The 16,247-nt window shown below is 40.0% G+C and overlaps 1 protein-coding gene across 3 annotated transcripts; it reads right to left on the reverse strand.

The window, feature by feature from the left end:
- Positions 1 to 1,003: 1,003 nt before the first annotated feature.
- On the reverse strand, positions 1,004 to 16,049 carry KANTR (KANTR integral membrane protein). 3 transcript variants are annotated; one of them, XR_013813256.1, is made up of 4 exons: positions 15,913 to 16,049; positions 15,723 to 15,796; positions 7,073 to 7,464; positions 1,004 to 3,113 (listed from the first exon to the last, which is right to left on the reverse strand). XR_013813256.1 is itself a non-coding variant. In XM_079765891.1 (4 exons), exon 4 carries the CDS (start codon positions 6,637 to 6,639, stop codon positions 6,409 to 6,411), a length of 231 nt encoding a protein of 76 aa, XP_079622017.1. In that variant the 5' UTR covers positions 6,640 to 6,785; positions 7,073 to 7,464; positions 15,723 to 15,796; positions 15,913 to 16,049; the 3' UTR covers positions 4,504 to 6,408. The 3 variants fall into 3 exon arrangements, 1 of the variants encoding a protein (XP_079622017.1); XM_079765891.1 differs by lacking the exon at positions 1,004 to 3,113 and adding an exon at positions 4,504 to 6,785; XR_013813255.1 differs by lacking the exon at positions 7,073 to 7,464.
- Between the last annotated feature and the right edge of the window lie 198 nt (positions 16,050 to 16,247).

A 16,247-nucleotide genomic window follows, 5' to 3' on the forward strand; every position in this document is an offset into this window, starting at 1 on the left:
GAACAGCCGACCAGTCGACTGGACACTTAGCATATTAGGCTGTTATTACATAGGACTAGAGGCCCGGTGCACGGATGCTGCACCAGTGGGGTCCCTTGGCCTGGCCTGCAGGGGTCGGGCCAAAACCGGCTCTCTGACATCCCCTTGAGGGGTCGCGATTGCAAGAGAGTGGTTCTCGGGTAACACACCCCAAAATCGAGCTCCCTCCTCTCTGTTTCCGGGTGCATCACCCAAGAACTGAAGCTGCCAAATCACCACAGCTCAGCAGCTCCTGCATTGAGCATCTGCCCCCTGGTGGTCATTGTGTGTCATAGCTATGGGTTGGACAGTCAAACAGTCACTTAGGCTTTTATATATATAGATGTTCTCAGTCCTGGTTCTTGGGCTCCCAGAGCTGGAGCAAAACTACCTACATCTCAGAGGAGATAAGTAGATCCTAGCAGTGGCTCTGGCTCTGATTTGGAGGAAGTATGGGGGTACTGTGAGGGTGACGGAAAGTTAGCAAACCTTTAATTTGTATAACTAAACTATTTTCACATTTTAATGACATATGTGAGCATCTTCTGTGAATGTACATTTTAGCTTAAGATTTTATCTGGACTTTTCATTAATGACCTCTTCAAAATCTTGATTCTGGCTATTAAAGAGAAATGCTTTTTTTCTCTCTCTCTCAAGTAGGTGGTGGTAAAAGGATAAAGATAATTTATGTTTTTTTCCCCATTAGCCAGAATTTCTATTTCATTCTTAAAATCATTTAAATCCAGGTGAACACTTTAAGTTTTTGGATGGCTATTCTTTTCCCCGGGATATACACAGATGATACTCTAATCCTTTAATATTTTTATGATCCAAATTATACCACCACCATTATAAAGAAAAGCAACAGGGAAAACTGACCAAACCAAAGCTGGTCTTTGAAAAGACTAATAAGGGAGACAGACCTCTGACAAGAGTGAACAAGAAAAAAACAGAGAAAATTTAAGACCCAACATACAGACTGAAAAGGTAGTAATAACTATAGACAAACTAAATTTTTTAAAAAGAACAAGTGAATCTTTTTTAAAAACATTTTTTTAATATTGACATTGTACGTGTTTCCCCTCCTTTGACCACTTCCACCCTCCCTCCCTTGACCTTCAATAAACTATTGTCCGTGTCCATGAGATAAGCATACACGTTCTTTTTAAACCATAGAGGCAATTTCCAAGACACAGTCCAACATGGGACTGTATTTCTTTTTGAGGTATGAGGGTTTGGTCTTTTCCTCTTGTAGGGATACCAGTTTAGTCTCCTGCTTTCTCTTTTTTAAAAAATTAAATTTATTGGGGTGACATTGGTTATAAGACAATATTAGCTTCAAGTGTACAATATTATAATACATCATCTGTATATTGCACTGTGTGCTCATCACCCAAAGTTTAGTCTTTTTCTGTCACCATATATTTGAGCCCCTTTACCCTTTTCAAGGATAAAGGGGGTCATATATTTGACCTCCCCTGACTCCCTTCCCCTTTGGGAACCTCTCTATTGGTTTTCAAGTTTTTTTTTTCTTTTTCTTTTTTCTTTTTTTTAATATATTTTATTGATTTTTTTACAGAGAGGAAGGGAGAGGGAGAGAGAGTTAGAAACATCGATGAGAGAGAAACATCGATCAGCTGCCTCCTGCACACCCCCTACTGGGGATGTGCCCGCAACCAAGGTACATGCCCTTGACCGGAATCGAACCTGGGACCTTTCAGTCCGCAGGCCAATGCTCTATCCACTGAGCCAAACCGGTTAGGGCGGTTTTCAAGTTTTATTGTGAAATGGGCTGATAAGCCAAGGGCTGCATTCGAAATCCTTCAGGAATGCTGGACAGAGAACACAGATGAAACTTTGGAGAAATGACCACTCAGGGGGCCATCAAAATCCTCCACCTGGGAAAACCTCCTGTAGCAACCATTTACTTGATTATAATACTCTTTGCAATATTCATGTGATTTGGTTTTGTACGGATTGATTTTGGACCAATCAGATTTAATAAGGTTCATCTTCTTTATCATATTCAATATTCTGGTGCAGGAGGTAGAGGAAACTGTACTCCATGGTCACATCATTATCTTTGGTAAGTAGAATGTATATGTTATTTATTTATTTATTCGTACATCCCATTTTCTCATTCTCCACTCCCATTTCCAACCCTCTCCCTCCATAGGCAGGTATTCTGGTGTGTTTATGGAGATTATTTTTTATTCTATGTGTTGTACATATTATTTGGTTTGAAGACTGTGTTTCTGTTAAAATTTTAAATGCACTGAACAGTTTCTAAAACTTTTACAGTTTAAGGAAGAATAATAAAACGCCCATCTACCTACCAACCATGCCAAGAACTAGAACGTTAAAGTATTTTTGAACCCTCCTATTTCCCTTCACATACCTCTTCCCCTGCCCCAGAGGAAACCATTATCCTGACCTTGATGTTCTCTCTCTCTTTTTTTGGCTTTTGTTGAAAGTTTTGCTTCCTGTGTAAGTATCCCTAAACAATACATGGTTTTGTTTTGAAAACCTGAGTGGCAAGCACACGCCCCACTGGTTACTGAAGTTACTCCTATAGGTGAAGCTGCTCAGGAGAGGAGGAGCTGAACAGAACCCCTCAGTCACTGTCTGGCTTCAGCTTCGAGAAGGGTTTACAAGAGCCCCTTCTGGCAAAGTCAGTGGGTGAGGTCACGCGGGAGTCCAGGGAACTAACCACGTGGCTCCCCTCAGTCAGTGCATCAGTGGGGCTGTTGTGTGGACCAGAATGAGTTGTCTGGTAACAATATGGGTTGACAGGGAGTGGGCCCATCTATCTTCTTCTAATCTCCCCATAACCCCCTTTGCCCCCCAAGAGTAGGTGACAGCAGATCACTTCTGTGGGGTGGAATGCCTGTCTGCTCTGGAGCTGGGCTGCTGCTGTGCTTGGAGGGAGGGCTTGCAGGAGCTTTGGCAGCACGTGGTCAAGGTTAGCTAAGAACAGGTACTGTGAGGCAGGCTCACCTGGGCATTCTGTCCTCGGGTTAACAGACGACAGGTGGTGGTGTTTTCTCCTTAGCGAAGAGCAGATACTAAAGGATGAATGTCATGGAGTGGGTGACCTAAGACAAGGGAATATACACTTTATTTTTTCTTACTCCTTTTCTTGTTTATTCCGTATTATCCACACTCCCATCCCTCCCCAAGCCCTGCCATATAGGTATGTCTTTGAATGTGTTTATTCCACAAATATTTATTGAGCATCTACTAAATATTACTATGCACTGTTCTTGGCACTGGGGATACAACAGTGAACAAAACAAAAGGCCCTGCTTTGTGGAGCTTACAGTCTATTGGGGAGAGACAGACACTAATCACAATAAATAAATACGAGATATTTCAGGTGGTGATCGGTGTTTTGTAGAAAAACATAAGACAAAAAGTAAGATAAGGGGATAGACAGTGCTGGTGAATGAGACCAATTTAGATATGCTGGTCAGGGAATTCTTCTCTAAGAAGGTAACACTTGAGAAAACTGGATGTGGGTGGGCAAGTCATCAGATTATCTGGGTAGAAGAATGTTCCAGGCAGTGAGAACAAGTACAAAGCCAATGAAGAGGGAGGGTACTTGTCAGTTTGAGTAACAGCAAGTAGGCCAGTGTGGCTGAAGAGTGAGTAATGGAGAGAATGACAGGAACTGAAGTCATAGAGGGGCTGAGGTCCAGAATGTGTAGAGACTTTTGGGCCATGGTGGGGGCTATGGCTTTTATTCTGAGGAGCTGGGAGCCATGGGAGAGTTTTGAGCAGAGGAGGGACATCATCTGATAGAGATTTTAAAAAGAATTTCAGATAAGAATTAGTAATAGGTATTACAACACTAGGCAAAGAAAAAAAACAGACAACTACTAGGAAAACAAAAAGATATACAACAAAGGATATATAATCAGAGTATACTGTGTGGTTTAGATATGAACAATATTTACAATGTCATACTTATACAAACAGTGATTATTGGTTGAACAAAAATCTTTTTAAAAAAATAGGAGATGCAACCACAAAGATGAGCAAGCAACAAAGATTATTAGGAGTGAATTAGAACATGAAATGTATGGAGCGTATATAAATGAATAATGCAACTGTTGAAACAAAAAACTCAGTGGACAGATTAAACAGCAGATCAGACATAGCTGAAGAGTTAATTGGTAAAAATCTGGAGAAACTGCCCAGAATGAAGTGCAGGAAGACAAGAAGACAGAAAACATTAAAAAAAAGATGTTATGAGATATGGAAGATATAATGAAGAGGTAAAAAATGTTAGTAACTGGATTCTGACAAAGAAAATATATAAATAATGGGAGAGAGCAACATTTGAAGAAATAATGGCTGAGAATTTTCTAGAAATTATGAAAAAAATAAATCCAGAGGCATAAAGCAAGTGCATTTCTAAAGTAGAATAAATAAAAAAGCAATACATGCCTAAACATCTTAGAATGACACTGAAGAGCCCCCTGTACATATCCCTCTGAGAGAGAGAGAGAGAGGGAGAGAGAGAGAGGGGGGGAGAGGGAGAGGGAGAGGGAGAGGGAGAGAGAGAGAGGGAGAGAGAGAGAGAGAGAAAATCTTAAAGGTAGCTAGAATATAAGAAAACAAAAACACCTACAAAAACAGCAATTAGACTGATAGCAGACCTCTAAATACCTATAACACTGTCTTTTAAGATGAGGATAAAATTACATTTACATATAACAAAGACTGGGAAAATTTAACACCAAAAGACCTGTACTAAAAGAGCATCTAAACACTGTATTCATAATGAAGGAAAATGATCCAAGAATGATGGTCTGAGATGCAAGAATGTATGCATGTAGATCCAAACACTATGCATATAAAATAATACTACTGATGACGTAGGATTTATGAGATTAGAAAAAAAGAACAAACTCAACACAAGAAAGAAATGCCTACAGTTGAAGGTTCCTGTGTTCTTGAAGAGGGAGGCTAAAATACTGTTTAACTTTAAACCTTATAAATTAAACATGTGTGGTAAAATGTCAAGGATAACCACAAAAAGAATAGAAAAAATGTAAACTCCAAACAGTAGGGAGGAAAAAATTGAATAAGAAAGCAAACACTAAAAAAAAAAAAAAGAAAGCAAACACTATAAATCTTAAAGCTAAAAAAGCAAGCAAAATAAATAAATAAAAATAAAGCATAGAAAAGATGTTGGTAGGAAACAGAAATAAAAAAGTATGATGGTGCCCTAACCGGTTTGGCTCAGTGGATAGAGCATCGGCCTGCGGACTCAAGGGTCCCAGGTTTGATTCCGGTCAAGGGCGTGTACCTTGGTTTCGGGCATATCCCCAGTGGGGGGTGTGCAGGAGGCAGCTGATTGATGTTTCTCTCTCATTGATGTCTCTAACCCTCTATCCCTCTCCCTTCTTCTCTGTAAAAAATCAACACAATATATATTTTTTAAAAGTATGATGGTAGAAACAAGCCCAGATATATCACAGTAAATGTAAACAGATTAAACTTGCCCATTAAAAAACAGAGATCATCAGATTACCTTTTTAAAAAAAAGGTCCAGCTGTATGCCATTTTCAAGAGGTATAATTAAAGCTTAAAAGCATGAAAATGTTGTAAAGTAAAAGGTTGGAAAATTATATGCCACATAAATCCTAACAAGAAGAAAAGCTTGTGTTGTTATATTAATATAAGGTAAAATAGACTTTAAGGAAAAATGCATTATCAAGAATAGAGAGGGTCATTACATATTTATCAGGAATATATAACAATTATTAATTTGAATATTCCTAATTTAATATTCTCAAAATATATAAAATTTTTAAAAAGAACTGCAAGGAGAAATAGACAAATCCACCATCATAGTTGAATATTAATACACCTCTTACAATTACTGCTATATAGTGACACCAAAAAATCAGTATAGATATAGAAAATTTGAACAATACAACTAACAAGCTTGATAATAGACATATGTAGAACTCTGTAATCAACAATTAGAGAACATACATTCTTATAAAGCACATAGGAAACATTCAAAAATATTGATCACGTACTAAGCCATAATCAAGTCTCAATAAATTTCAGAATTGTTATCACACAGACAACATCCTCTGACCATAATGCAATTAAGATAGATTTCAATAACAAAGAGATAAAATTTAAAAATCACCAAACATTGAGAAATTTGAAAACACACTTCTGTACAACTCACAGGTCAAAGAAGTAACCATGATGAAAATGTTAAAGTACTCGGAACCGAACAATAATGAAATAGGACATGTCTGAACTTATAGAAAAGCAGTATTTAGAGGGCAATTTATATCCTTAAATGCACAAATCAAAAAACAAGGAAGGCTGAAGATTAATGAGCTCAGTATCCAATATAAGAAATTAGAAAAAGAACAACAGAATAAATCCAAAAAATGTGGAAGGAAGGAGATCAAAAAAGATAAGAGCAGAAATCAAAGAAATAGAAAACAAAGACATAATAGAGAGAAGCAACAAAGCCAAAAGTTGGTTCTTTGAAAAGACTAATAAAATAGACAAACCTCTGGAGAGATTGATCATGAAAAAAAGTGAGAAGGCACAAATAACCAATAACAGCAATGAAAAAGGAGACATAACTACAGATTATATACAGCAGAGAATCAAAAGTAAGGGAAGTTGATGCCAATAAATTTGAGAATGCAGACAAAATAGACCAATTCCTAGAAAACTTTAACTTACCAAAACTGACTCAAGAAGAAAAAGAAATCCTGAATAGTCCTCTATTAAAGGAATTGAAACAGCAGTTAAAACTCTCTACCAAAAATAAATGAACAAATGAATAAATAAATTAATAAACAAACAAATAGCAGAAGGCAAAATTTTCTAGTTGATATGTAGATTACAGGTAAGTAAAGAGATACTGATTCCCTCAGCCCTAAAGGTGTCCATGTAGAACCTAAGGCAGTGGAGACCCTAGGCAGGCTGTCTCTCTCTATGGGCAGCCTCCTGGAGATCCTTAGAGGGTGACCCTTAGTGAAATGTGGTCTGACAAATCCCTCTCCCGTACCTGCAGGTGGTGAGCATGAATGAGTAACATCCAGCACTCAGTTACTGCTCTGTGGTAAGTGTGTTAAGCAGAGCCGAGGAGCTCAATCACATGGACAGCCTCTTCAGTAGACAGTTTCTGTAGTCTTCTGCTCACTGAGGACAAGGGACCTGTGGAGCTGCTGGAGGAATCTGTGTTCCAGTTGCCAAGAAACACCATACACAGCCAAGTTGTGACTAGTTGGGGTGGGGTTGGGTGCAGGAAGGCCAAGCAGGGGCTTCTAGAGAGTGTAGCTCCTGGTAGAAGCCCTGAAACTCTGTCTTCACGAATATCAGATACTTTTATTCATTTGCAGCTGATGAGCCCTTTTAATGGTGTCCAAGCTAGCTGCGGGGCTAACAATGATGGATGTTCTGCAAATAAGAGCTTCATCATTATTTTGAAATAATTTATATGAAAGAGTTCAATTGTTTTGAAATCTAATCACATTATCACAAGAAATTTTAACAATATATTTGTCAATAAAACAAAAAGAAAAGCTGTCAGATACCATTTCAGTTGTTAAACATTTTTGAAGACTTTAAAAATTGGTTTTAATTACTTTATCAGCTACTTGTACATAAATTTTTCTTGATCGTGACTACTGAAAATTTGAAAGAACACATCATTAAAAAGTCTTGATCAGAATTTGGGTGTATCCATTTCAAGCATAAAACCTAATATAAAATAAACACTTTATGCAAGCAGTTTTCAAATTTCTCATTTAAAAATCTGGAAAGACTCCCAGTCAAGGCACATACCTGAGTTGTGGGTTCAATCCCTAGTGGGGGCAGGTGTGGGGGGCGAATGATTGATGTTCCTCTAGATTCTAGGACATCAATGTTTTTTTCTCTCTCTCCTCCTTCCTTTCTCTAAATATATCCTCAGACAAGATTAAAAAATAAGTAATTACAACAAGAACTTAAAAAAAGTTGGCAGAGAACTCAGGGTCCACATACAGGGTGGGGCAAAAGTAGGTTTAGAATTTTAAGTACGCAAAAGTTTATTTGTGTATTATTCTTTTCCATATGAAGAACTGTGACCTGCTCTTGCCCCATTCTGTAATACAGGGAATACAGAATTCACAAGTAAAGGGCAACAAGGAAAATAACAATAACAACAACCACACATGTACAACCCAGAACAACAACAAACTTTGAGGGTGGAAGAGTCTGATACCAGAGTTGTTACAGTAGAGTATCTAAAATGACCAGTTTTTTACAAAAAAAACAACTGTGAGACATGCAAAGAAACAGTAAATTATATTACATATACAGGGAAAACAGCAGCCAAAAGAACATGTCCCCAAGGGGGCTAATATTTGGGACTTAATAGACAAAGACTTTAAATTAGCTATTATAAACATTTTCAAAGAACTAAAGGAAACCATATATATATAGAATTAAAGTATGAGAACAATGTCTTATAAAATAGAGACTATCAATAGAGATAAAAATCATAAAGAAGAATCAAACAGAAAATCTGGAGTGAAAAGTATAACAACTGAAATGAAAGTACATTTTGAGGGGTTCAACAACAGATATGAGCTGGCAGAAGAGAAGGGTGAAGTTGATGATAGGTAAATAGAGATTATCCATTATGAAAAGCAGAAAGAAAAAAGAATGAAGAGAAAGAAACAAAGCCTCACAGACCTGTGACACTACATCAGTGTACCAACATAAGTATAACAGGAGTCTCAGAAGGACAAGAGGAAGACAAAGGAGCCAAAACATCACAAATTTGATGTAAAATATTAATCTATACATTCAACAACCTCAAGTAGAATAAACTCAAAGAGATCCATACCTAGATACATAATGAAACTGGTCAAAATCAAAGACAAGAAGAAAATCTCAAATGCAGCAACAGGAAAATGACTTATTGCGTATAAGGGATCCTCAATAACATTAGTAGCTGATTTCTCATCAGAAACCAGCGGACATAAGACTGTGTCACAGCATCTTCAAAATGTTGAAAGAAAAAGACTGTCAAAGGAGAATTCCACATCTAACTAAACTGTCCTTCAAACATGAAAGAGAACTTAAGATAAACAAAACCAAAAGAATTTGTTGCTAGCGTTAGGCTGAAATTAGAGGACACTAAATGGTAACTTGAAGGTAACTACATGGGTATGAAAAATAATTTTTATAACGCTTTATTTTCCTATCTGTTGTAAAAGATAACTGCATAAAGCAATAATAATAAAATTTGGTGATGGGCTTATAATCTATAAAGAAGTAATTTGCATAAAAATACTACAAAGGAGGGGAGAGGAAACAGAGGTATACTGGAGCAATATAGTGTGGAGTTACTTACACACTATTGAAAGTAAGTTAGAATTAATCCAAAGTAGAATGTTTCAAATTAAGATGTTAATTGTAATCCCCAGAGCAACCACTAAGAAAGTAACTCAAAAAATATATAGTTGATAAGGAAATTAAAAAGTTAAAGTAGAAAATATCTACTTAACACAAAAGAAGAGAGGAATTAAAGAACACGGAACAGAAAAGACATAAGACATACACAAGGCAAATATCAATCCTTCACAAACTCAGCCAAAAAAAACAAACAGAGAAAACACTTCCCAATTCATTCTATGCAGCCAGTATTACACTAACACCTAAACCAAAGACATCACAAGAAAACTACAGACCAATATCCCTTATGAATATACAGTAGATGTGAAAATCTTCAGGAAAATACTAGCAAACCAAGTCGAGCAACATAGAAAAAGTAATATATAACATGATGAATTAGGATCTATTTCAGAAATGTAAGGTTAGCTTATCATCTGAAAAGTAATCAAAATGATTACAAAATGATTAACACCATATTAACAGAATAAAGCATAAACTCCACACGATCATCTCTATAGATGCAGAAAAGGCATTTGACAAAGCCCATTCATGGCAAAAGCACTCAGAGAACTAGAAGTAGAAGGGAACTTCTTCAACTTGGTAAAAGGTAAAACCCACAGCTAACATCATACTTAATACAGAAAGACTCAATACTTTACCCCTAAGATCAGGAACAAGATAAGGATACTTGCTGTCATTACTTCCAGTCAGCACTGTACTGGGAAGTCCAGGCAGGGCAATTAGTCAAGAAAAAACAAACAAACAAACAAACAAAGCCCACCCACATTCTGGCCAGGTAGCTCAGTTGGTTATAGCGTCATCCAGATAGGCCAAGGTTGCAGGTTCGATCCCCAGTCAGGGCACATGCAAGAATCAACCAATGAATGCATAAATAAGTGTAACAACAAATCGATGTTTCTCTCTCTCTCCCCCACCCCCATCCTTCCCTCTTTCCTTCTCTCTCTCCCTTCCTCACTCTTTAAAATCAATAAATAGCCCTAGCTGGTTTGGCTCAGTAGATAGAGTGGTGGCCTGGGGATTGAAGGGTCCCAGGTTCAATTCTGGTCAAGGACACACACCCCGGGTTGCGGGCTCAATCCCCAGTGTGGGGCGTGCAGGGGGCAGCCAATCAATGATTCTCTCTCATCATTGATGTTTCTATCTCTCTCTCCCTCTCCCTTCCTCTCTGAAATCAACAAAAATATATTTAAAAAATAAAATCAATCAATAAAATTTTTTTTAAAAAAAGTATCCAGATTGGAAAGAAAAAGTAAAACTATATTTGTAGATCACATGATCTAATATAAAATGAATCCTCAGGAATCCACTAAAAAACTATTTGAACTAATAAACAAGTTCAGCAATGTGGCAGAATAGAAGATCAATAAATAAAAATCAATTGTATTTCTATACACTAGCAATGAGTAATCAGCAAGTGAAATTAAGAAAATAATCCTATTTATAATAGCAGCAAAAGTAAAACACGTAGGAATAAATTTAACAAAAGTGAAAAACTTGTATACTGAAAACAACAAAACACTTCCAAAAGAAATTAAAGACAATCTAAAGGGAAAGACTTCTCATGTTCACGAACAGGAAGACACAATATTGTTAAATGGCAATAATTCCTAATTGATATATAGATTCAACACAATCCCTATAAAAATTCTAGCTGATTTCTGCAGAAACTTGGCAAACTGATCCTAAAATCCATATAGAAATGAAAGGGACTTAGAAGAGCCAAAACAATCTTGAAAAAGAACAAAGGTTGAAGATTCCATTTCCTGTTTTACTATATGCAACTATAGTAATCAACACAGTGCAGTCTGGCATAATGACAGACATAGATCAATAGAATAGAATTCAGAGTCCAGAAATGAATCTTTAAATTTATTATTTATGGTCAATTGATTTTTCACAAGGTTGCCAAGACAATTCAATGGGGGATAAAATACTCTTTTCAACAAAAGGTACTGGGACAACTAGATATTCGCATGCAGAAGAATAAAACTTGGACCCCTACCTCACCACACACAAAAATTAACTCAAAATGCATCATCAACCTAAATGTAAGAGCTAAAAATCATATTAATCCTGGAAGAAAACACAGGAATAAATCTTTGTGACCTTGGGTTATTGACTGGTTCCTTCGATATGACATGAAAAAGTCAAGTGACAAAAGAAAAATAGATATGGCCTGACCGGAGTGGCTCCGTTGGTTGAGCATCGTCCTGTGCACCAAAAGGTTGCCAGTTCAATTCCTGGTCAGGGCATTGCGGGTTTGATCCCCAGTTGGGGGGCTTAGGGAAGGCAACTGATTGATGTTTCTAATATTGAGGTTCCTCTCTTTCCCTTCCTCTCTCTAATCAGGTCCTCGGGTAAGGATTAAAAAAGGAAGAAAAAATACATAAACTTGACTTGAAAATTTAAACTTTTATGCATCAAAGAACTCCATCAAGAAGGTGAAAAGTCAACCCAGAGAAAGAGAAAAGATTTGCATTTTATATATCCGATAAGGGACTTGTATCTAAAATACATAAAGAATTCTTACAACTTGCCCGGCTGGAATGGCTCAGTGGTTGAGCACCAACCTATGAACCAGGAGGTCACAGTTCAATCCCCGGTCAGGGCACATGCCCTGGTTTTGGGCTCGGCCCCCAGTTGGGGGCGTGTGGGGGGCATGTAGGAAGCAGCCGATCAGTGGTTCTCTCTAATCATTGATGCTTCTATCTCTCTCTTTTTAAAAAATATATTTCATTGATTTTTTATAGAGAGGAAGGGAGAGGGATAGAAAGCTAGAAACATCGATGAGAGAGAAACATTGATCAGCTGCCTCCTGCACACCTCCCACTGGGGATGTGCCCACAACCAATGTACGTGCCCTTGACCGGAATCGAACCTGGGACCCCTGAGTCCACAGGGCTCTATCCACTGAGCCAAACCGGTTTCTTTCCCTTCCTCTCTGAAATCAATAAAAAAATATTTTAAAAAAAAGAATTCTTACAACTCAACAATAAGACCACCCCTTCCACTCTCTCTAAAAATCAATGGAAAAAAATATCGTCAAGTGAGGATTTAAAATAAGTAGTTTAAGGAGGAGGAAAAGAAAGTGTCTGGGAAGGGCAATTAGAGTGAGGACACCTACCCCCATCTCCTGGCCTCCTGGTAAGAGGGATATTCGGAGCTGCTGGGGGAGCAGTAGGGCGGGGTGGACAATCAAGGGGTGTTTGGGGGCATTTTTTATTGTCACGATAGTTGGAGATCACTGGTGACATTTAGTGGGCATGGACCAGGGATGTTCAGCTGCACAAGATAGCTCCACACAGCAAAGAATTGAACCACATTCCATACAACTTTAGAATATCTCACCAGACAACCATGTAGGTAAAAAGCCTGGTTATTCATTCATTTACTTAGTCATTCAACATTTACTGAGGGAGCCTACTATGTGCCAGGCACTGTTTAAGGTAATAGGGATGCGTCAGGGCATGCGTGCGCGTGCGCGCGCACACACACACACACACACACACACACACAAATGTCTGCCCTTCTAGAGTTTACAATTGAGTGGGAGAGTCAGACATAATAAAAATGTGAATTTTATATTCTGTAAGAGGGTGAGGAACACTATGAGAAAAACAGATCAGGGTATGTGCTAGTGGAGAGCTGCAATTTTTAAAAGGATGGTCAGGCCCGGCCGGTGTGGCTCAGGGGTTGAGTGTCGTCCACCCATGAATGAAGAAGTCTCGGTTCGATTCCCTGTCAGAGCACATGCCCAGGTTGCAGGCTTGATCCCCAGTATGGGGCATACAGGTGGCAGCCGATCGATGTTTCTCTCTCATTGATGTTTCTATCTCTCTCTCCCTTCCTCTCTCTCTCTCTAAAATCAAAAAAGCATATATATTTTTTAAAATGATAAAATAGCACTGGCTGGTTTGGCTCAGTGGATGGAGCATTGGCCTGCGCACTGAAGGGTCCCGGGTTCGATTCCAGTCAAGGACACATGCCTGGGTTTCGGGCTCGATCCCCAGTGGGGGGCATGCAGGAGGCAGCCAATCAATGATTCTCTTTCATCATTGATGTTTCTATCTCTCTGTCCCTTCTCCCTTCCTCTCTGAAATCAATAAAGATATATCAAAATATATATATAAAATAAAAAGGATGGTCAGGGTAGGCCTCATTAAGAAAGTGACATCTGCCCTGACTGGTTTGGCTCAGGGGATAGAGCGTCGGCCTGCGGACTGAAGGGTCCTGGGTTCGATTCTGGTCAAGGGCATGTACCTTGGTTGTGGGCACATCCCCAGTAGGGGGGTGTGCAGGAGGCAGCTGATCGATGTTTCTAACTCTCTATCCCTTTCCCGTCCTCTCTGTAAAAAAAATCAATAAAATATATATTTTTTAAAAAGTGACATCTGAGTAGAGGCCTGAAGGAAGTGAGGGCATGAGTCTTGTGCAAAAAAAGCAATCTAGGTACAGGTGATGGCCCAGTACAAACCCCTGAGGTGGAAGTGTGCCTAATATGTTCAAGTAGCGTAAAGGAGGCAAGGATGGGTGGCACAGAGAGAGCAAGTGGGGAGAGTGGTAGGGATATAAGCCCAGGGAGGTTATGAAGGCCACATCATGGATTCTAATATATATATACTGACTGTTCCAGAAATTCTACAACTACATAAATTGAGGGAAGATTGCACTGTTTTGTTTAGAACTTTATGAAGAATTGCTCATCATCTAGGAAAATTGCATCATTCTACCTGCGGTTTCCGAGTCACCAATCAACACCCATGTAGCTGTCACATTCCCAGGTTTAAGCATCATTAAATGCAAGACCATCTCATTATGACTCCCTAATAGAATTACATCCCCGGCTTTACATACTACAATACATATTGTTTTATCATAAATTGCTCTTCCTTTACTTCTCACTGATATTAGTTAGGACATTATATTGGCTTGGGGGAATGATGTGTGTAGATAGATTCTATTATCTATGCACTTCATTTCAGAATAGTGAGGGGGCATTTCAAAACATACACTGTAAAAATGGAGTGTTGGGTCCAACAGGCATGAGAGTCTCTAAGGGATGGAAAGAAAACTAAGACTATTCAGAAGCCAGGGTGAGAATGGAGGGGATTTTGCTGATGCTTGAAGGTGAGGTCCAGAAGGCCTGGTCAAGGGATTTCAGGGAGGGGGCAGAAGAGCTGTATGGGGATGTAACTAGGAGACGCTTGGTCTTCTTGTGTTGACTAACACAATATAGAATAAAGGGCCTGATCCACTTTTTTCATTTAAGTTGCTCCTCACCCTGGGGATCTCTCCCTGATTAACACAGGAGGCTGGGGAACAAAGAGGATGGATCTCTCTTCCATGAAGCCAGAAGCGGCCCAAGTCCAGGCTCTCCCCACACCCCCCCCCCCCCAGAACAGTCTAGGCCAGTGGTCGGCAAACTCATTAGTCAACAGAGCCAAATATCAACAGTACAACGATTGAAATTTCTTTTGAGAGCCAAATTTTTTACACTTAAACTCCTTCTAACGCCACTTCTTCAAAATAGACTCGCCCAGGCCGTGGTATTTTGTGGAAGAGCCACACCCAAGGGGCCCAAGAGCCGCATGTGGCTCGTGAGCCGCAGTTTGCCGACCACTGGTCTAGAGCCCTCAGCTAAGTTCACAGTTGCTCTTAGGCCAACCTCATTGCTATAAACAATGCACCTTTAACCTATTCAAGGATGGAAAAGAGACAGGTAGAAAGAGGAAACACAATAACAGAAAAAAAGAACCAATGAGGGTAGGGTCAGAGACAGACAGGGAGTAAACAAAGCCAAAGACCAAGAGAGAGAATATTCTTCTCAATCACGACCGTCATTTATTGAATATTTTCTAGGGGCTGGGTATTGGGCAAAGTGATGCACATGTATTGTCTCGGGTGGAGATTATTAGACTTCCATTTGACAGATGAGGAAAACTGAGGCCCACATCCGTGAAGTAGATGGCTCAAGGTCTCATGGCTAGCTTTAACAGAATTCAGCCTTCTAGGTCTGGGTTGTTCAGTATGTTGTTTAGAGAGGGAGAGAAACAGAAGATAGAGACAGACAGAAAGGTGGAGATAGAGACAGACTGCGAGAGGGAAAGGCGGGGCAGAAAGAGAGGAGACTTACAGACACGCACGCAGACGGTCATGTGAGCTGCAGACCCGCACAGAACGGTTTTCCAAGAGATTGGGGGGGGGGAGGGCCGCGGGAAGGCGGGCACAGGCAGTGGGCTACACAGGGTACTCACCTAGTCGCAGTCTGGGGTCGCAGGGGCCCTCGCCCTCCCTTTGCTACCTGCGGGATCCTCCGCAACCCGCTGACCTAGGGTTGAGAGGCCGCCCAGGTAAAAGCTCACCCAGGCCCCACCCCTCACGCGCTCCCGCCCGGCCTCTTTCCCCCACGCCCCCCCTCCCACCCCGGTCGTTATAGCCTCTCACCGGACACCCTCCGCCGTACACGCCACGCGTGAGCAGATTCCAGGAACCGAGAGCTGGATCTCGAGAATACCCAGGAGGTGTCCCTCCCGCAGGCTGAAGCACGAGCAGGATCGCTAGCTCCACCGCTACCTACAGCCTCGGGCTCCCATTGGAGGAGCGCCCTCCTGTCGGCCCTGGGATTGGCTGGAGATGGAAACACTTTTTTTTAACCCCTCCCCCCCAGGCCCGGATCCAGGAGGAAGAAAACTCCGCCCCTTCGGGGGTCTTTGATTGGCTGATGAGCCAAGCTGGAAACACTCAGACTCTAAGCCCAAAGTGGGGCCTGGTGCGAGTCA

This window comes from Cnephaeus nilssonii, assembly GCF_951640355.1.
Source record: "Cnephaeus nilssonii genome assembly, chromosome: X".
NCBI lineage: Eukaryota > Metazoa > Chordata > Mammalia > Chiroptera > Vespertilionidae > Cnephaeus > Cnephaeus nilssonii.